The 22,055-nt window shown below is 42.7% G+C and overlaps 1 protein-coding gene across 1 annotated transcript in view; it reads right to left on the bottom strand.

Moving 5' to 3' along the window:
- Positions 1-631: 631 nt before the first annotated feature.
- The window catches only part of angpt4 (angiopoietin 4), a 43,616-nt gene continuing 22,192 nt past the window's right edge, over positions 632-22,055 (bottom strand). Inside the window, exons 2-10 of the mRNA XM_058630622.1 lie at positions 10,382-10,537; positions 10,163-10,284; positions 6,802-6,886; positions 5,868-6,015; positions 5,007-5,119; positions 4,754-4,855; positions 4,492-4,658; positions 3,784-3,917; positions 632-2,557 (exon numbers count right to left, since the gene is read on the bottom strand). Coding sequence (XP_058486605.1) covers positions 2,397-2,557; positions 3,784-3,917; positions 4,492-4,658; positions 4,754-4,855; positions 5,007-5,119; positions 5,868-6,015; positions 6,802-6,886; positions 10,163-10,284; positions 10,382-10,537 — 1,188 coding nt within the window. The 3' untranslated portion in view covers positions 632-2,396. The remainder of the gene's footprint in view (positions 2,558-3,783; positions 3,918-4,491; positions 4,659-4,753; positions 4,856-5,006; positions 5,120-5,867; positions 6,016-6,801; positions 6,887-10,162; positions 10,285-10,381; positions 10,538-22,055) is intronic.

Here is a 22,055-nt window from a genome sequence, read left to right as displayed (position 1 = left end):
CGAGAACGTTTGTGTCAAATCCATGAAAGTGTGTGTGAATCAGCCAAGACTCACAAACACAAACAAGGAAACAAATCCGGTGTTTGGGATGAAGAAAAAATAATTAAAGCAATCGTTCTGTGCTCCACAGTCTGGAAATCATAAAACCTTGATTGTGTTGTATTTTTATTATTTCTTCTGTCTCTGCTCAGTGTCAGACACATCATTGTTTGGACAGTTTTTGTTTTTTTCTCTCTCTTACACACATGTCCTGCCTTCAGAAACACTGGATGCAACGTCCATTTTCTCGCAGTAATGTAAAACACATTTTTTTTAATTATGTGTTCATTAAAAAAGAGTCCAGTCTGCTTTCCGTTATTTGTTTTGCTTTCCGGAATTAAAGTAAAATCAACAATGTCCAACTGTCCCATAGAAAACCCGTCCTCCAGTTACTCATCATTCGTCTTATGCCTGGTCCACACACATTTGTCTGTATTTGTTAATTAAACCCAAAACAACCTTCTTTTAGCTCTGTAAGAAGCACGACAAACAGTGACACAAGGGATGTTCACGTCATGTGACAATTCTCTCTCCATGAACAAAATTATACCAGAATATAATAAGAAGTTTACATGTATTTTAAAAAGTAAATGTACTAATTATACTCGTAAGACGACTTCAAACTGGAGTCTGACTGAAAAGACAAAGAAGCGTTTCAAAAGTGAATTGCACTGCTGTATCCACGCTAAAGCTGTGTTTCCACCGAGTGGTTTAGTACAGTACGGTACATGTTTGTTTTTTTTTGCGTTTCCATTAGTTATAGTACCAAAATAACCAGCTCCAACTGTTCCATTCTTTGGCACCCATTTCATGGTTGACTAGAGTAAGCGTCACTCCCTTGCGATCGGTTTAAAATAAAAACAGATATAAAAGTCCAGGCAAACGCCCACAGGCTATTCTCAAACATACCGTGTTTCCATCATGGTACAGTTTGGAATGGTAAAGCCCTCGATTGCCATGTCAGCAAGATACGTAGCATAACGTGAGCCGACATCGGACAACGACATCAAACAACAACACTGAACAACGACATCGAACGACATCGGACAACAACACAAAAACATCAACAAAGGTCATGCAGTGCAGCTTTAAAATGTCACGAGTCAAAGAAGAGCGAGTTGTCTTTTCTCGTCCAATCACAGTCAGAAACGTTATCCAATCATCGGGCTGTTTCTGGACGATTGGTTGCGTTCGCAACAGCAGGAGAATGTCCCAATATCCAGTTTGACAGGCGGAGCCTGGTCCGAGCATGCAGGAAACACAACACTCGTGATGACCTATCGTGGAATGTACCATTTCCTATCAGCCACTGTCAGTTGGGATGACCCTCAAAATGATAAGCGGTATGGACTTCTGCCAGTGGCTTTGTATCAGATGGTCAAAAATCTCGGAATCTCCCACGAACGACCTTAGAACCCTGGATTTGTGCTTTTTACAAACACATTGTACTCGGTGTCACAGTTGGACTGTTGTCACAAGTTTTCCTTTTTAAGTCTTCACACATAGTTCTGTTGGCAAATGCAGCATTTCCAGGTAAGACTGGCCCTGAAACACCTTTTGGACAAACTGGTTGCTGTACTGTACGATTATGGGAAGGCTTCTCAGGGTCTGTTAAAGTCTGGTTTCTACCACAGTAGATCTTAGAGATGTCGCTGTAAGTTCGGAGACATTTCAAAGGAGTTTGGGGGCCCAAGGCAAGAGGGTCCTGCGGGCCCGACATCAAACTAGACCAAATCCTCAATTCCACCCCACAATTGAAGGCAAAGGCTGATAAATTGGCTGTTTGTGTATTAACAGTTTACACAGAACTTTGCTGTTAGCATTTCCTTGAAAGGGGAGTTTTCAAAAAGGGTAATTTCTATCAACTAAAGTTGTCCAACATGAATTCCTGAAAGTAAGAAAAGAAAAAAAAAAATCTGGGTTATGTCAGAAAATCAGCAGAAGATAGGCCACATGTGGATGTGTTCACAATGACAGGAGAACATCCAAAATCCCGAAATTTGGCTTAGAGTTCTGGCAGAAGATATCCGACAAATTCCAGTTTGACTTTCGTGGATGTTTGCATCCTCAGACAAAGCCCCCTGGACGATTTCAGAAAAACATCCAGAATGAACTGTTTTCATGGCCCCCCTTTCAGCCTGGGGCCCCAGGCAGTTGCCTGTTTGACCACCCCTGTAGCAAGACCCTTGCTTCTGTGTAGCTGTAGGACTGTACCATCAACACAGTGGATGTCAGGTCCTTGGCCCTGATGGTCACATGATCAGGAAGGTCTTTGCTTTGGAGGAGTGCTGGGAGCCACAGGGTTGTACCATCGTGAGGGCGAGGGGTCGTTTTATCATGAAGACTGAGGGGTGCTGTTAGAAGTCGTAAGGCCGTACCATGATGGAGGTGGAGCGCAGTGAGTAGCTGGGGCCTCTGAAGTGGTGCCACTTGATGCCGTTAAGTTTGCGGATGTTGTGGCCAACATTGTAGTAGATACCGTTCAGGTTGGAGAAACCGCAAGCGTCGAACCACCAACCTGATGAAGAGAGAGAGAGAAGGAGAGAGGGAGGGTGAGGAAGAGGGGCAGAATATTTACATTTACTAAGACAATTATTCTGGGGGAGGGAAAGTGTTAGTTTGTGAAGCGTGCAGATGAAAGAGGCTGTGTTAGCTATGGGCTAACGGAGGATTCTACAAAGTTAGCTAGCGGGTTAGCCACCGTGTTTGTTTTTACTGGGGAAACACCTCAACCTTGAGGTTCCCTGGATTAAACACTTGAGCTAACAAGTGAATCTCGGCTAATCCTCGTCTTTCTACACCACCAAAATGTCCAAAATGATAAAAAAGGTAAGGTTCACTACAAACAATTATGGCTAGCAACTGATGATAACAGTCGGAAGATGAATGTGTCTCAAGAAATTAGCATGTTCACAATGTTTTGCTTTTGCAGTATGAATGATGAAGCTTAATTTGACCTGGGAGTAAATTCTGATTAAACACATTTTAACTGGTCAAAAATATGCTTAATTTGGGATTAAACATTGTTTGACAAGAGCGAACGTGGTATTATTTTGACAGGAAACGATGCTGATGATCCTGAGTTTTGGATCGAGTTTTTTTGTGTACGTGGTACTGCGAAATAATGTGATCGACTTTGTTCAACACACCAAAAAGCATTTGTATGTAGATTCTTTTGCAGCCCAGTTCTTTGGAAAATAAAAATCTGATCTTGTTATAAGACCTTTGCTTTTATTATTTTTTCCTTGTTTCTTTCTTCTTTCTTTTTGTATTCCTCTTTTATATGTATATATATATATATATATATATATATATATACAGTATATATATGTATATATATATATATATATATATGTAATTCTCCATAAATTGCAGTGATTTTAAATGACTCAGTGACTAATGGCGACCGTTGGAGTCTTTTCCTCAGAGATCGCTGGGTTCTGCTGGAACCATTAACGTAATCGGTGATGGCGACCCATCGATGAGAGGCCGAGAAAAATTAAAGGGTTGTTTTTCTTGGCACTGACACAAGGTGAGGGGCGGAGCACCAGCGAAGGTGACAGAGACAGATGTTTGAAACGGCCAGTGTGTTTTTGGAATAATCATTTGCTGTGATTAATGAGTCGAGAGAATCCGTTTTTATGGTTCCAGTCGATGACATCACAGGTGAGAAGGTCTTTATCTTTGTTTATTTGTCTCAACAATGTGACCCGTTTGCTTGAAGAGGGCGGGGCTAAACTTTACCTCCAGTGAGCATCATGGCACATTTGCAGTGGTCACAGTTGTCGTTGTCCTGGTCTCTGGTGCTGAAGCCGATGCCGTGCATGGCGAGGCTGCTCTGTCGCCCCGCTGTGCCGCTGTAGCCTCGCAGAAACAACCTGAGGAGGCAGAAACGGGAGCAGTGAGCAAGGAAACAAACAAAGACCAACCTTCATAGGGATAAATGAGATTTTCTGCCCACTTTCTCTTCTCAAAAGGTGTTCTATGAACACTGCATCACTCTGAGAAACGTCCTCCTCCACACAAAACCCCCCAAAATGACTCTAAACACTGTAGTATGCATGCCAGACCTGTGTGGGGCGCAATAACACCACCACAGAAACACACAAAAAGAGAGAAGAAGTCATAGTGCATGCACATAAAGCTAGTGGGGTTTATCATGATCTACTGCTGCCTCGTGTGGTGACTTTGTGTCACTGAGGTAGATGTAAACAAAGGATTACAAATGCCGAAGTTGAACTGACTAACAAAGGCAGCAGTGGATCAACAACTCCTGTGTGCTGTGGTGTTGAATCGCTGATTTTTGTGAGTAGTTTATAAAGTGACACAAAATTAAAAGTTATTCTTAAAATATAAGTGAAACTTAAGTGGGAGCAGATTTGACGTCACATGTTATTCTATGATTATATATTTGTATTTACCATGCAGTAGTCGGCGATGTGTGTCACTCACCTGTACTGCTGCTTCTCACTGGTCAGTGTAAACCGGTCGTAGTGGGAGTAGGCGGGGTTTCCCTCCCAGTCTCTCAGCTCCACCCTCATGGAGTACTGACCCTGAGTGGTCAGCAGGTAGAGAACTTCATTACCCAACCAGTGCTCTCCCAACACGTCTCCGAAGCCCTGAGTACAGAGGAGGAGGAGGAGGAGGAGGAAGAGGAAGAGGGTGAGTGGTCACGTATAAACTTTGACTCCACGCTCTCAGGAGACAAACGCACCATCTTGTATTCCCTCCAGCTCCTCTGGAAGTCCACGGTGCCGTTAAACCGCCGCTGGAAAACCGTCCATCCCCCGCGGCTCGTCTCCATGTCACAGTAAACCTTCAAGATGAGGAAAACTTCAGAATCTGGCAAACTTAACTATGTCACGGCCCATTTTTTAATTCTGTACCAAAACCAAAACCATGAATTTCAACAAAATCACAACAACGTAGAAGACAAAATGGCTGCCGGTCTGCTCTGATGTTGTTACCTGCACAGGTTCAGTTCTGTTGCCGATGTAGATGTGATACAGACCACTGACGGACTGACCCGCCTTGTAAGCGTCAGCACAGTCTCGCCACCTGTGATTCCCCGGAGGAGACGCTACACACACACACACGCACACACACGCACACACACACGCACACACACACACGCACACACACACAATTAAGTCTGAATCCTCTTTTCATATCGTCTCAAAGGACAATACAGTATGTGTGTGTGTGTGTGTGTCTTATTTGAGGCGTTGTGAGGACCAGAAATCTGACATTTAGGCTGGTCCTCACATCTTTAAATGACTTTTTAAGACCTGGTTTTAGGGTAAGGGTTAGAATTGGGTTAAGGTTAAGGTTAAGGTTAGGGTTAGCCACGTATGGCGCTTTTCCACTATACAGTTCTAGCACGACGGTTTGACTTTAGTCAGTTTGGTATCATTTTCCATGACTTCATAGCTCCTCCTCAAAGTGGGCGGAGTCATCATAGCACAGCTACGTGAAACTACAGTGACGTGGTTTTACAAGCGACACAAACTAGTGACTTGTAAAGCAGTTGTTTTGGGTGTAACTGAACCATGAGAAAAGATGTGTTGACGGACGTCGCGCTCATGAGTCTTCCAGTGACGACACTCTCTGACCAATCAGTGACCGGCACTCTGTTGACGTGACAGTTTAGTTTCCCACAGTACCAGGTACTATCACAAGTAGAGTGGAGCTGGAACCGTGTAGTGGAGCTGAGGAATGCTTTATGTCTATCAGGGTCCTCACTATGAATGAAGCACACGTGTGTGTGTGTGTGTGTGTGTGTGTGCGTGCATGCATGCATCTGTGTGTGTGTGCGTGTGTGTGTGTACCTGTGGTACTAGCCACCATGTTGATGAGTGTGTGGACAGACTCCATCAACTGAGCCTGTTGCCTCTGCAGAGCCGTGTTGTTGCTGCTGGCGACGCGCAGCTGCTTCTCCAAAGACTCGATGGCCGCCATCTGAGTCCTGACGACAGACTGAGAGAGAAAACATTATCACGTTTATAAAATCGCTCACAACCATAATCTGCTTGTGAGGCCTGGACACACGCTGAAAACATGGCTGCCAACGTTAAAGTCAATGATGTCTTTTCTTCACTGTTAGACCAGGGTTCCCACACCTTGGTTGACATCAAATTTTAGGACTTTTCAAGGACTTTCCAGGCCAAATTCTCTCAAATTCAAAGACTGAATGTGCTGACACAGCTTATGGGAGGACAGCTTGTCTTTGTCCATGATGGCGTCTGCTTTTATTGATTTGCAGCACACTCTGCATCTGGACAAGTGATTGTCTTTGGGATCTTGGTCAAAGCCAGTTTTTGTCTTTTGTCTTTGGGGAGACAGACATCTTGGAATTTTAATTTCCCAGACATCACGTCGTCATTTGCTCTCTCTTGTTTTAACTTTACTCCCTCGTTGTTCTGCACGGAATCTCACATCAACAGCGGCGAGTGAGACAGTGGACAGTGTCCACAACACCGCTAGTAATAATTACTCCACGTGTGTCCTGTGTAGGAAGCAACGCAGGACATGAAACATGCAGACTTAAGCTGACATAGATTTTATCAGGTGAGCCTTTTGTGAAAGTGCTAAAAAAATCCCTGTGGGCCAGCAGGGGGCACACGCAGCTCAAACTTTCAATTTAATCTGTTACAGCCTTATTTTAGCAGCTGAGGTTAAAGTCTTGTAAATCAATAGTACGTCTTTATATTTGCTCACAGACTCAGTGGTTGGCCTCTTAAATCCTGCAGATGTGGTTTTTACCTGCAGTCTGTTCTTCTGCTCCTTCATGTCCTCCAGCTCTCCTCTCTGCTGAGACTCCAGCATCTGAACTTTACTCTCCAAACGGCTGAAAGACACACGGGGGAGAAAACTGACTCAGCATCATGTGACCGAAATGTCCTCAGCCATTTATTTTCCTATTATCTTATCATGTCTAATGTGACACGGCAACGAGATAAATCCAAACAAGCTGCAGTCGGAATCGCTCCAGCGTTGCTTGTGTTGGCGGGACACCAGTGTTTGTCAGTACGTTCCAAAAACCATGAAATTACTGTTAAGTAAATAATAATCTGCTGGTGATGGTGATGATCGCTAAGAGCTCCAGTCATCAGTGTGTTTACAAGACAGGGGATTATTTTACAGCCGCAGAGCAGCGTTAATTCTTCAGGGCCAGTAAAGCTACAGTATGTAACTCCTGTGGCCAAAGCGCTGCTAGCATCATTAGCAGGTGACATTTTTCTGATGTTTTATTGAAGGTTTTCTCTCGGTTACAATGTGAAGACACAGAGAAGAGAGTGAGGATTAGGATTAGGGTGCTTTGTGGTGTTTTAAGCCAAGGAGGCCTGTCCAGGGTGTGACCCCCCGCCGGCTTCCACGCTACGTCAGCTGGGATTGGCACCAGCAACCCTCATGTGGAGTATAAAGCGGCAGAAGATGAATGAGTGAGTTATTTAGAGTCAAGCTTTCTGGGAAGTGAAGGGAATCCCTGTCAGGTTATAGAACCTCCAGAAAGTAAATGACAACATCATAACGTAACTCCTGGAATGCTTCATGTTAACATTAGACCGATTAACATGACGTGTGTGTGTGATGGAGCAGAGGTCACTCTCTGTTGTCAGAGGAGCCGTCAAACAGTGAAATAGAGATTAATAACCCGAGCATCACTCTTTCTCTCTGCCAGAGGAGAGCGAGTCCTCGTCATCTGCAGCAGCCGAAGCAGCTGCTGAAAACAAAGTTAGATCAACAACACGCGAGCCAAGCGAATGAAACCTGAGGAAGGAGTGGCAGCGGCTTCACAGGGAAACACAAGAGTCTGCACGACTTCACTCACTCTGAGGCCAAAGAGAAGGAACAGTTCTTATCTAACGCTTTCCAGAAATAGCCACAACAAACTGAGATCGTATTCATCCCTGACTCAACTGTGTGTGCCCCCTGCGGGCCCCCAGCACCGAGACCCCACAAACACAGCCAGGATGTCCACGTGGGCCCCATAAGGGTTATATTCGGGGGCCCCAGTGGTTTCGTCTGTGGTCTCCATGGTGGACCCACCCGTGTTAGCCCACATGAGCGGTCCGTGACGGGCCCAAGTTAGTGAAACCATATGGGACCTGTAGAATTTGCCCCCTCAAGCCCGTGCCCACTTAGTACCCACTTAGTACCCACTTAGTACCCACTTAGTACAGGTAGCCGGGAAAGGGTATATTTTGAAAAATGATGCAGGTGCCATATGGTCAAACATTATGGTCAGTCCAAATATAAGCTCAAGGACATGCTTACTTAGATATTTTATCAAAGGGCTCACCTAGTATTTAAATAATAAATAATATAATAAATAAAATCCAGTCTTCAGTGTCTCAAAGATGTGTTTGACACTTTATCTCACTATTTAACAGCTTTTTCTCACTGAAAACTGAAGTTTCTCTCCGCACCAAACCCCATATGGAAAATCATCAATTTTCCATCATAGCAAACACGGTTGTTGATCCACTGCTTCCTCCTTCACTTCATTCAAGTGTGTTATTTTAGTGACTTCACTGTTTGAAATCCTTTGTTCAGATTGATCTCAGTGACACAAACTGACCACACGAGGCAGCAGAAGACCAGTGGTTTCTGGGTCCCGGTGAGTTAAAATCACAGAGTTAGGTGTGGGAGAGCGAGTGGTTTATTTCACTTGTATTAAGTAAAACACGGTCTGCATGAGGACTACTGGTCCTGACAAGGTCAGAGAGGTAACAAGTACAAACACACACACTCTGACCACAGCACCACAGCAATCAGTGACTCCCCATCAGTCCACGTCTCAGTGAACCAGGCTCGTGCAGGTCAGACATGTTGGGTTGATGATGTTCATGTGTTTCAGATCTTAACGCGACCACAGTCTCACCCACTCATGTGAGACACTGCCACTGCTGTAGGTGTGAGACACGTGTGATATGTGAGGACGACAGAAGGTCCCGTCTGACTCCTGACGTTAAATCTCAGCGACTCAGCTAAAATTGCAATTTCTTTGTATATTACTGTAAAAGCAGTTGTTATTAATCAACATTGAGGGAAATCATGTTATGGCGCTTCTCCACTATACAGTTGTAGCACGACTCGACTCTACTTGAGCTTTTCCAATAGTGATAGTACCTGGTACCTGGTACTTTTTTAGCACCTGGTCTGGCAAGGTTCCAAGTGAGCTAAAATGTGACGTCAACAGACTGCCGGCCACTGATTGGTCAGAGAGTGTCGTCACTGACGCCCGACACAAGAATCAAAGCGAACAATGTCCAACTGTAGATCAGTTAAAAAGTCTTAAAAATCCCTGAAAACATGCGTTAATCTCCAACCTTTAGCAAAGGAGCAAAGTCTAAAATCTCAATGTTTAACAGACGACTTTGGTGAAAGGCATCATTAATACTGTGCTGTGTCAGGGTTTCCCAGTAGCAACGAATGCTGGCAAGCTAATGTTAGCTACCTAACTTGCAAACCCAGATGCTTGTAGAAGAAAAATACCACTGACGTCAAGTGATTCAAAAACATTGAGTACTGCGTCTGCTGCTGCTGTCACAAAAATGCTGACTTATTGTCTTATACTTTCACTTAACAGTGAGAGTAAAGTTAGCATCAGGCTAACTTTTTTTTGCTGACTCATTGCTGACTCAAGTGTCTGTAGCTATACTACGGAGAAGCTTTTGAGAACTTAAACGTAAAAGGGTTAGCCTAAGTTTACAACTTTCCCGTTGTAGTACATACGTAAGACCTGAGTGTGGCGCTGTAACGCTGCCAAGAGAAATCCACCAAAAACTTAGCAAGCACATAAAGCTGGCACAGAGTACAAATTAAAGCTGCGTATTCTTTTAAGATTTAATAGAAAAAAATAAGAAAAATAACATTTTAAGGCTCCCAAACTAGCTGTTACACGTAGTGTATGGACCTTTATACTGCGTTCCATTTACATCGGAACTCGGAACTTGGAACTGGAAGGGACGGCACCCCGATTTCCGAGTTCACTGCGTTCCACATCGATCCCATGTCGGGGTTGATGAGGTTGCTCTGAGTTTCTGAGTTTGAAATCCAAGTTCAGAAACATCACAAATTTTCCTTTGTTTTCAAAAATACCCGCCCTCATATCGTCTACCTGTTCTTGTCCTGTAGTCGACTGATCTCGGACGTCTGCAGCAGCAGCTCCTTCTCCAGTTTGTTTGTGGACAGAGAGTTCTCCAGAAGCTGGATCTCGATCCGAGACGTGTGGTTCAGCACCTGGGGGACAAAATGACATCACAACAGGTCCCAAGTTCCCGTGGATTTGTGTTTTAGGTTCCCGAGGTCCAGGCGACCCGGTCAAAGCCCCCGTTACCTTGGCTTCCACCACGTTGAGTTTGCGTGTCTGCTCGGCCGTGTGCGTCAGCAGGTTGGTTCCGATCTCCAGCATGGTCGCGGTCTGGTTGTGCACGAAGTGTGACGGGATGTGAGTGATGTCACGTCTCACGCTGCTCTGAACAAAGTTCTCCAGCTGCAGACAAAACACAGAAGTACAATGAAGTTACAATAAAATACTGTATTTATACAGGAAATCCCTGTATAAATACAGTAAAGTTACAGTAAAACAATATTTATACAGGAAATCCCTGCTAAATCACAGTAAATATATGGCATAACTACTCAGAAGTAACAGTAAACAGCTTGTGATGTAAATTAATGCAGTAACGGAGTTTGAAAGTAAAGAATCTACGACCCAGTAAACGACTGTGTGACTGTGTGGTTAAATATATTTGACATTTTAAACATTTTTTTCTTGAATGTGTTTTTAAAAACACAAACACAAACATCTTTGACCACAGTAAAACACAAACGCAGCAAATTCAAGTTTTAATCAAACACGTCACAAGGTCTGACATAGTCTTCTCTGGGAAGCTCAGCCCATGCCAAATTGCGCTGCCATGCTGTGACCTTTGACTTCTGACAAATAAATAATCTGTCCATCCCACTTGGCGTCCATCAGACTCCACCCCCCCCTCAGGATAGCTGATAAATATACCACTGCACCAACAAACACGCAGTTCCCCGTGGGACTCTGGTCACCAGTGAGGCTGTTTGATGGGCCCACAGTGGGAGTGGGTGGAGGGTCACATCTGAGTCAAGTGTGGACCACTTTTTTTTTTAATAGATTCTCGTCATTAAACTTTGGTGTTTTTGACTCAAATGTCGCAAAAACACGCGCAAGGTCGTCTCTCTCACGTCCTCTCTCGCTCTCTTTTAAACGCGCCACAGATTCAGGTGATAAAACCACTTTTGTGTGAACATAAATCAGCATTGAATTGCCATTAAATACTGAGAAAAACTGATGGTGCGCTCACTTTAAAATGGAAGTCTGAAGTGACGTCACCTCCGAGTTTATCACGTCCTACTTGAAAAACAAATAGTTAATAATAGAAATACAAATAGTAAAATAAATTGTTAGCCACTGTTAGCAGTCGATAACAACACTCTATACTTTATTTTGCAAACACAAATAGTGTCGCAATGTGTCAGGAAACTGTAAATCTGATTTGTTCTGCACGTGGCTACTTTTGTAATACTGCTCATGTTTTATGTCAACTATTAAAATAAAATATGTCACAAGAATAACACCTGCAAGCTTTTTAAAGGTTTATATAGGAAGTGGCTTTTATTTTGAAGGCCAGACTGCAAGGAAGTAGTGTTGTGTAAGATGGGATAAGTGACAGGAAACATAACCGCTCATTTAATCTAATAAAAAGAATGATATCATCAAAACATGAAATTAATATAAGAATGAAAATAAGAATAAGAAAATCTACTGTAAGCTATTTTTTTTAATTGCCAAGTGGCTCTTATTTTGAAAGCCAGAATGAAAGGAAGTGTATGACGTAATGCGTATATTGTTTTTAATAACTCATAACTTGGTTAATCTTAATAAAACAAAAGATAACGCAAAGACGTGCATTTTATTTTCTAAGAATAACTACTGAAATTAAAGATAACATAGAAACATGTTTTATTTTATTAAAAATAACTACTTTAATAAAAACATGTATTTATTCTTTTACGAACTACCCCAAAAGTAATAACTCAACATTTTTACTTAAAATCCCTGAAACTTTATTGAAAATCCCTTAAACTAGCATAAGTTGTTTTGACAGGAAGCAGTCACGCTTTTGCACATGGGTTTCCTGTACAGATCTCGCCGAGACATCTGATGTATTATTTTTTATTATTAGCTACGCGATCATTTTTATCAAAAAAGAAAAATAAATGCAGATTAACGCCAACTCAGCATCTATGGCTTCAGTGCGTCTGGGACAAAGTGCTGACTCATCCTCTGCGTGGTGATTTTATCCGCACTGACTGACTTTATCTGGATCGTCAGTCAGTTCACGCTCGCCGACGCCTCCATTACTCATTATTTTTACTGCCAAATTAAAGTCAGTTATTATTTCTACTCTGCTTCACTTCACATTCAGATTAAACAAGCGTCGCTCTCTTCAATCAATCACAGAGACGTTTTTAACCCGATACGGATCCCAGTGATTTTTCCAGAGGGCCCAATCTGGACTAAAGCTGGCAGTGAAACAGATGCTGTGACGTCACATTGAAGCTAATCTGATCATCACAGCTGGAACGAGCTGCTCGGTTTCTCTCTGCTGCTGTTTTTCGCCTCCTGAGATTAAAGTCTGATCAAAGCGTCGACCTCCGCCTGAGAGAGGGGCAACAGAGCTGAATATACAGAGTGATCTGGATATCATGTGCTTTAAAGAAGAGTAAATAATGGGTAAGACCTGCTTTCAGGGTAATTAACAGAACTCTGTGATGTACTTTATGATGCATTTATACCAGTAACTGCTGAAAATCCAGATTTCTATGGAGTATAATCCGTCCATGATAATGGCGGTATATAACGATACAGTGACACTTGATTCATTTAATTTATATATCATCACGTGTGCGTCACATTCATATGCATTTATGTAATTATTCACAACAAAACATCGGTTTCAAAAACTTTTAATTTTAAAAAATAAATATAAGAAATAAATAAAGCTGCTTCATATCAAAGAAAATCTTGTCTTCTGAATCCTTCCCGGCAGCATCCAGGAGTTATTTTTTTGTTGCCACAGATGTTAGCATCAGGGTGCTACACTAGCGAGGTGGACACCGACTGGGATTGGCGTGTCTGTGTTTGAGGGCGGGGCTTGAACGAAACATGATAATCAAAGTTCAGCAGGTTCTTTTTTTTAGTTGTTGTTTGTTTTTTTGGTTGGGATTCTGGAGCCTCAGTGCACTGACTTTTTAATTAACCCTTACTTCCTGCTGTACGATTAAAACCACACACACACACACACACACACACACAGGTTGGAAAGACTATTCTTCCCAGGACTCTGCATTAACTTCCATTCATTTGTTCAGACTAAACAAAGCTTTATCACTAACCCTAAACATAACCTTAACAAAAAGTCAAATTTTAGCCCCAAACTTTTGAGGCTAACTTGGGGTTTTGGTCTCTATGAGGACTACTGGTCCTGACAAGGTCAGTGTTTTATGACAGAAAATGGACCTAAATACAAGAACACGCACACACACACACAGAGGCCTGACCAACGAGCTCTGGGAATACACAGACTGCCCCCATGTATGCAACGCTTTTTTTCTGACTTGCTAACTCAAACCACATGTTGGCTTCGCTGTGATCTGGAACTGTGGGTGACTTCACAGAGGGGGGTGAGGGTGGGGGGGTGAGTGTCACCAAACTGCCCCGCAGAAGCAAGCAGTACTGATACAGATCTGGGGTAACAAGTGCAGCAGTGTGCTGGGATCTGAAGTTGGCAGCTCCGAGAGAATGACCAAGAAAAAGATCTTTCGGCTTCTCCCTCTGCGGGGGTCGCCGCAGAGATTGTTTAAGCTGGATGCCCTTTCCTGACGCAACCTTCCTATTGATCCAGGCCTGGGACCGGCATTAGGAGTACACTGAATGTGCACCCCCCCCGTGACTGTGCTCAATTTAGTGTGTCCAATTAATCCAATCAATAGCGAGCAATGGGAATTGGAGCGCCTTGCTCATGGGTGTCCTAGTCCTTGTCAGCCGACAGGTTCAAGCCAAGCCGACAATGCTCCAGTGATGGCCCTTTTCCATAATACAGTTCTAGCTCTATACGACTCTACGTGATTGGGCTCACGATCGTCGGCTTTCAGCAGTGCTGTCGCTAAATACACCAGACTCCTCTGTTAAATATTGACATTTTAGACATTTTAGAGATTTTTTAAGGATTTTTAACTGATCTACAGTTCAACATTGTTCACTTTGATTCTTGTGTCGCACGTCACGCTCATGACTCTTCCAGTGACGACACTCTCTGACCAATCAGTGGTCGGCAGTCTGTCATTGTCACATTTTAGTATCAGCTCAGCTCGCTTGGAACCTCGTCAGAGCACCAGATACTATCACTGATGGAAAAGCAAAAAAAAAAAAAACAAGTAGAGTCGAGCCGAGCCGAGCCGAGCCGGGTCGTGCTACAACTGTATAAGAAAAGCACCATTAGGTTATTCTTCCACTAGGCCATGGAGTTCCCAAAGAAAACCATGTTCATTAATGTGCAATATCGATACGCAAATAAATAAATAAAACAGCCGAATATCGTAAGGAGCATGTTGCCAGTATTCAGTTGTTACAGAATCGATAAGGCAGCAAATGCTGTGATTGGATGGTAGTCCCATTTCAATGAGTCAATCGTGGTTGCATTGGGCTTTCCTGACCCCAATAATCCACTCGTCACTTAAGAGCCTTCCACGTCCACTTTGACAGTAGTTTGTAGTCTAGTGTCTAGAGACCTCTCTTCCTCACAAAGTTTTAGAAAGACTGGTCCATGCTTCTGTAACAACCTCAGCTGGATTAAAAATGTTTGTACATGGGTTTACACCAAAATACCCGGGTTCATGACCCGGTCAGAACAAGGTCCTTTCTGCATGGAGTTCTCCTCATGTGTGCGTTCTATCCGGGTTCTCCAGTTTCCTCCCACAGTCCAAAAACAGCAGATTAGGGGATTAGACAAATTGGACACTCTAAATTGACCATAGGTTTGAGAGTGAATGATTGTTTGTCTCTATATGTGTCCCTGTGATGGACTGGCGACCTGTCCAGGCTGTACCCTGCCTTTTTGCCCTATGTCAGCTGGGATTGGCACCAGCGACCCTCATTTGGAGGATAAAGCGGAAGAAGATGGATGGATGGATGGATGTTTGGATTAGACCAGGCATCTATCCAATGTCTCCAGCTGGTCCAGAACACTGATACTCACCTTCTAATTAGAAAAACCACATCACACCTGTGTTGTGTTCCCACCACTGGCTTCCTGTTCATTTTAGGATTGATTTTAAAATGTTATTGTGGGGTTTTAAACCTTTTTATGGACTGGCACCATCTTAACTTCTCCATCTTCACAACCCACCCTAAACTCTAAGGTCAAATCAATGGCTGCTTTTAGATTTGCTTACAACATGGATACAAAAATATGGAATGATTTACTATTCCAAATTAAATCTGCCCCACGATGGAACATTTTAAATCTCTTTTTAATTCCTACCTCTTCTCATGGATCATGTTTTGCACCTTTTAGTTTGTAAATCATTGTGGTCAAACTTATAAATGTTCTTTAGAAGGAAAGTTGACTCGACTCGGGACATTAACATCACCTGAGGTGAAGTGTGGAATAAAGCCAGTGGGTGGCAGCAGAGGTCAATTGATTAAGGTTAACAAAGTGGCTGTGTCGGATATGGTCAATCAAAATAACCATTGTATCGCAATATGTATCATATCGCGACCGAGCTGTAGTTGAGGGTCAGCATGCGTGGAGTGTCCGACCATCCTGGAGTTTGAATGAATGAACCTCACACAGAGTTTGTCGTGTTATTATTGTGTGTCAGTGAGTCCAGATGTTTCAGCTGCAGAACCAGTCAACAGCCTCGGGGCTTCGTCTCTGAGCTTCACCGCAGTAGACGTTGAGTTTTCTTTACATGGTGTCTGAATTTACCCTCATCGCCCTCGCATTACTTCCCTCTGTCTCTGTAAGAATTTGGCCAAGTCTTCTTTCTCCGTGTCTCAGGTTCCTTCCTTACTTCCTTCCTTCCATACCAGGTGTCACTTTGTGCCTCCTTGAAGGTCTTGGGTTCAATAGGATAAGAATTGTCCTAAGAAAATGAGGATTTAGCAAATTTGCAACCTATCCTCATTACTGTAAATGTAACTTGTGACTGGACCCAACAATGAAGACACCAGACACATGGAACATGTCAAAAGTGGTTTTAAAAACAATAGTTGATTGTCCAAAACAGACTCAGGATGATCCAAAACAGAGGAGGACAAAAACAGGGAGACAGTGTGACTGACAGGAGGCAACAAGAATCAAGAATAAGCAAATTTATCACAGAGGATTAACAATAATCTGGTGAAGAGCTGAAGAGCAGATACAGAATCTGGACGTCTTCATTCCGTTGTCCTACTTTGTCCTTCTGTCTTTGACTGTCTTCATCCCTCCATTCTCCTCTGACCATCTTCATCCCTCTGTCCATCATTGTCAGATTGTCTTTGTATATCTGTCTTCATTGATTGAAGACAGATATACAATTGTCCTCATCCATCAGTCTTCCTCTGACTGTCTTCGTCTATCCGTCCTCCTCTGAATGTTTTTGTCCATCTGTCCTCCTCCTCTGTCAGAGTCTCTATAAATGGACACAGTCCCAGTTGCTTGTTTTGGGACCAGCGGAGAGGGTGTGGTGTTTAAATCTCCGGGGGACAATGTTCACTTCAGTCTTCTTCAGAAATGTGTGACATGTTTGTGTTGGACGTCTGCAGAAACCGTCACGCCTGCACAAATCCCTCTGAGAGAACGTGTGTGAGCCACGAGTGTGTCCACGATAATGACATATATATACTCCACATAATGACATATATATACTCTACATAATGACATATATATACTCCACATAATGACATATATATTAACGATAGGTTTGGACATTTTTGAATGTTTGACTCTGGCTTTTGTACAAACCCTGTTGCTAAACCGACATGTGTTTGTAAGTTCACGTCCACAGTTTGTTTTCATCTTGCACCAAAGAGAATTAAAACAGAAACACATGTGTCTTTTAAACTTTCTCTTTCTCTTCTTTCGGTGTGAAATTCATTTTTGAATGCTCTGTATTTCTGGGAAAGCTAAACTTATGGGAGAGGTAGGAGTGGGAAAGCAGTGGAGACGACCCATGTTAATGCTGGTATTTTGATTCCTGTTCCCAGTGGACACCAACATGAGGACTCTGCATCAGACGTGGGCCAAACAAAAACAGAGCAGCTCCAAATAAAACCAGCAAATCAAATCTGATCAAAGGTGAAAAACCTAAAGAGCAACGTTTGATTAGGTCCAGTATTAAGAGTTAATGCACCTTTTCCAAGGTCAAATGCAAGCACTTTCAAGGTCAAACAAACTCTTTAAGTGTTTGTATTTTAAAATCGAGGCTGAAAACATTTCATGCATTTTAGTCCATGCCAAATAATGAGAAGTTCTATACCTTCACCAACAGACTGCCTCTATCATCAGACTAAGTTTCATTTGCTCATTTACCATATGTCTACCATATACCAGCGTGATCAACGCTTGTTGTCCAGTTTGGATTTAGGTCTAAAAAAATATATATATGTGTGTCTTCATCGTGTTGCCATGTAGAGACACATCAGAATGTCCTAATAACACTATAAACAAATCTTCTACAGCTCGACAGCTCCAGCACCGCAAATATAAACATGGATATGACAAGAAAGGAAAAGGAAAGAAAAACTTCCTGTGTGTGTGTGTGTGTGTGTGGGACTAACTTAAATATCATGACAACCCGCTAACTGTCTGATGGGAGTCTGACCCTCAGACTGACAGTCAGTAAGTGGACAGGTCACAGCCCTATGTCTGTAAATGAGCTATGACAAATATCTCAATAATTTCACCACAATCTGGACCAGATGGACTAAATCAAGGTTGTGCGTGTGTGTGTGTGTGTGTGTGTGTTTTCAAATCCAGGCTGAAAACATTTCTATTCTCGTATGTTCCATTTTAGTCTATGTTTTTGTTTTCTTTTTCTCTGAGCCATTCTACACAGTTCTAGACTGACTGCCAAATAGTGAGCTGTTCTTTAAATCCAACAACAGACTGACTGCCAAATAGTGAGCTGTTCTTTAAATCCAACAACAGACTGACTGCCAAATAGTGAGCTGTTCCGTAGACATCTCACACATGATACCTGTTTTCTAGAAGCGATGTTATCTGTCAAAGTCGTGGTCCTGCTGCTGCGTAAAGCTACACAATGACTGACTGGACAAACCACAAGTACCTCACATAAATATTGGTGGACGTAGACTTACATGTTTTTATACATGTGACTCCACCACTGCTCAGATCAGCTGCAGCCATGCTACATTTTCTCCCTCTCTTATCCACACTGTCACATGTTCTTCGGTCTGAATCTTTCTTCCATGAAATCTGTTCTTTTTCTTCAGTCTTTATGAAAAGCAGAACCATGATGTCGGTGTGAGGAGTGAAAGAATGCAAACACAGACAGCAACAGTTTGGTGAAAGTAGAAATGTAATTCAGTCGGCGTTGTTACATGTGAGCGGAGACAGGAAAGGTGTAGGATAAATAAACGAGTTACTCAGACATGGAAAAGAAATACATCCTCTCCGTCCGGTGATGAAAGACACGTCTATTTACTGTGACAACAAATAAAGGCGGTGTTTTATATTAATGATGGCGGCTGCTGTTATGTCAGCGTGTTTGAACAGATGGAGTTGGACGGACGCTGCTCGATGACAGAGTCTTTTTTATTTTTTTTTATTTTATATACTTTATTAATCCCCTTAGGGAACTTATTTCTCTGCATTTGACCCATCCTAGAATTAGGAGCAGTGGGCTGCCACACTCTGTAGCGCCCGGGGAGAAATGGGGGTCGGGTACCTTGCTCAGGGGTACCCCAGCCCTTTTGGCCTGGTGGGGACGTGAACCCCGTAAATTGACGAGGTGATGGACACTGAAGGTGAAATCAGTTTGGATTAACTAGCCGAGTGACTAATAAAGAGCCATTTTATACATTCACCAACATACTGACTGCCAAATAATGAGCCATTCTATAAATCCACCAACATACTGACTGCCAAATAATGAACTGTACCATGCATTCACTAACATACTGATTGCCAAATAATGAGCTGTTCTATAAATCCACCAACAGGCTGACTAATAATGAGCCGTTTTACACATTCACCAACAGACCAACTGCCAAATAATGAGCCATTCCATACATCCACAAACAGAGTGACTGTCACACAATGATGATCCGATTTACCGCAATGACACAAACTTGCCACAAGAGGCAGCATTACACCAGCAGCTCTTGTGTCCTCGCTCACTAAAATCACTGTGGACTTTGGTGTGGAAGAGTGAACGTCTCACAAAGAGCATCAAACATATTCTCAGAGAGACCGCGTGTCCATGTCTCGGCAACTGTAGATTCATGGAAAAGTTTTCAAATCAAATACAAATATACAAAATGATGTTGTGCTTCTGAGCTACTTGTGTAACTGCAGAACTTTTGAGTGCAAATGTCTTTTTCCCTCTCGTCTTTCCTGCTTCTTTTCTTCATGGTCAAACTATTCAAACAAGCCATAATACAAAAAAACAAACAAAAAAACCCACAACATAACAAACAACACACTGTCGTGAGTGTGGTTGGTGGTTTGACTACCTGCTGTCCCCAAACACGGAGAGAGTCCACGGGAATGTTTGAGCCCCTTTAGAGGCTGTGGTGTTTGGACTCACGCCAGTGTGTGTGTGTGTGCGTGCGTGTGTGTGCGTGTGTGTGCGTGTGCGTGTGCGTGTGTGTGCGTGTGTGTGTGTGTGCGTGTGTGTGTGATAGAAGAATGTGAAAGAACGAGTGGAGATTTTCCAAGAAAGTTCTGCGCGGTTGTGGTCAGTTTGGCACTCGGCCACAAGTCACTGGGAATCTCTCGCTTCTTTTTTACTAAACTCACGCTCTCCTGTTCCTGTTCTCCGCCTCTCCCCTTTCATCTTACACCTCACCCTCCGTCTTTACACACTCCTTCAGCCTCCATCCATCCTCCTCTGTCTGTGACCAAACTCTCCTGCTCTCCTCTCCTCCTCCTCCTCCTCCTCCTCGCCCTCCTTCATCTCGTCCACCCTCCATCAGCCTGTCCTCCCTTTGCCCTTGGCTTGTCCATTTCCATGGCAATTGAAATCTCCCACAGTGCCAACTCGCAGCTGTGTGATGATGAATGACTCTTTACAATGAACCAGCGCACACACATAGTCTGGTTTCCATGACTTCAGAGGACATCACATTGACTTACATTCATTTCCTGGAGACTGACTCTAACCATAACTAATAACCCTAACTTTAACCTTAACCAAACTTTAAAACATGCCTTCACCTTCACCAAAAATGTCCTCACTCCATACGGTTCATATTGTTTTTATGGTCCTCACAAAGATGCACATACAAGAAAACAATCACACAAACATGTTTTCACCTTAACATGTTATTAATGGACATAATTGGAACCTTAACTTAACCTTTACCTATTTCAAACCCTTAATCACACACACTGCTCGTCCTAGGACTCTGCACTGACCAGTTAACCTTAACCATAACCACAATTCAAATCTTACTCCTCTAAACTCAACCAGTTCCTCAGAATATGAGGTTCTGCCTCAATAGGACCAGGTTTTGGTCTCCATGAGGATTCCTGGTCCTGACAAGATCAGTGTTTAAGACAGACAAAATGTCCTAAAGAGGTGACAAATACAAGAACACACACACACACACACACACAGGAGTATCTGAGCTTTTGGACAGAAGAGAAATCTCACTGATATTCTCTCTCTCTCTCTGTCTCTCTCTCTCTCTGTCTCTCTCTCTCTCTCTCTCTGCCTCTCTTGTGTGTGTTGTGTCTCAATATCTGGCTCAGGACCCCGGACACGTCTCACTATTTTCAGATACTGATACCCTGTCCATCACGTCCAAGTAAGACTTTCCTCAGATGCAACTTTAAACGGCTTAAGTTAGTTAACTGTGGTCACATATGAAGTCATTGCAGACTTATGTATAAATATGTTCAAATGTGTATGACAAACTTTAACATGATAAACATCTCTTTAATATCTCCAATGTCAAAAACTCTAACTTAAATCCACTGAGAGAAAAAGACAGAACTGAGAATCTACATCATTAATCATGATAATCATGAGTGCATCAAAGAAGTCTGCATATGTTATTTATTGGTTTTCTTTGAAGCAAATATATACAATATAAGTTTTAAAAATATATATAATAAAAGCCCACAAAAAACTCTCAACAAATATGAAACTTTTTGCAGCATCTTTTCAGTGTCATTTTTATGATCTTATTATTCCGTGTTTCCTCCTGAGACGCCGGTTTGTCTGTGATAAAGATCACTAACCGTTTGACCTGCCGCGAGGAAGCGGAAAACATCGAGCAACAAATGTTTGTAAGTCATTAAATCGGCAGGAAGGCAAGTGTCTCGTTGTTTATACCTGTCGCACTGAACTCACAGCAGACGTTCATGTGAGTTCACAGGAAAAGAAATCCTGAATGACGGGAAGAGCCTGAACTCATCGTTTCAAACAATAACTGTTTTTCCTAATCTCGATTTAACTCAATCAGCTCTGCAACAGTTATTCAACCACTGTTAATTAATTATGACTTGATTACTTTAATTATATTTGTATATATTAGTATTTTGATAATCAGGCTTGAGTTGAGCGAGTTCATGGACAGTTTCATGTGTGAACAGAGGGGGGCGGCGTTGAGAACACAAGAATCAGGAAACAGGAGAGAAACGTCCATTTTGCGTGCGTTAAACTGAATTCTGTCCGGATTTTCTCCGGTTTCCTTTGAATTAAATCCTTTTTAAACCAAAATCAGATTTTTTTAAGCACAT

This window comes from Solea solea, chromosome 6 (genome assembly GCF_958295425.1).
Source record: "Solea solea chromosome 6, fSolSol10.1, whole genome shotgun sequence".
NCBI classification, from domain to species: domain Eukaryota; kingdom Metazoa; phylum Chordata; class Actinopteri; order Pleuronectiformes; family Soleidae; genus Solea; species Solea solea.
Note: the sequence above shows the minus strand (reverse complement) of the source record. Positions and strands in the feature narration are given on the sequence as shown.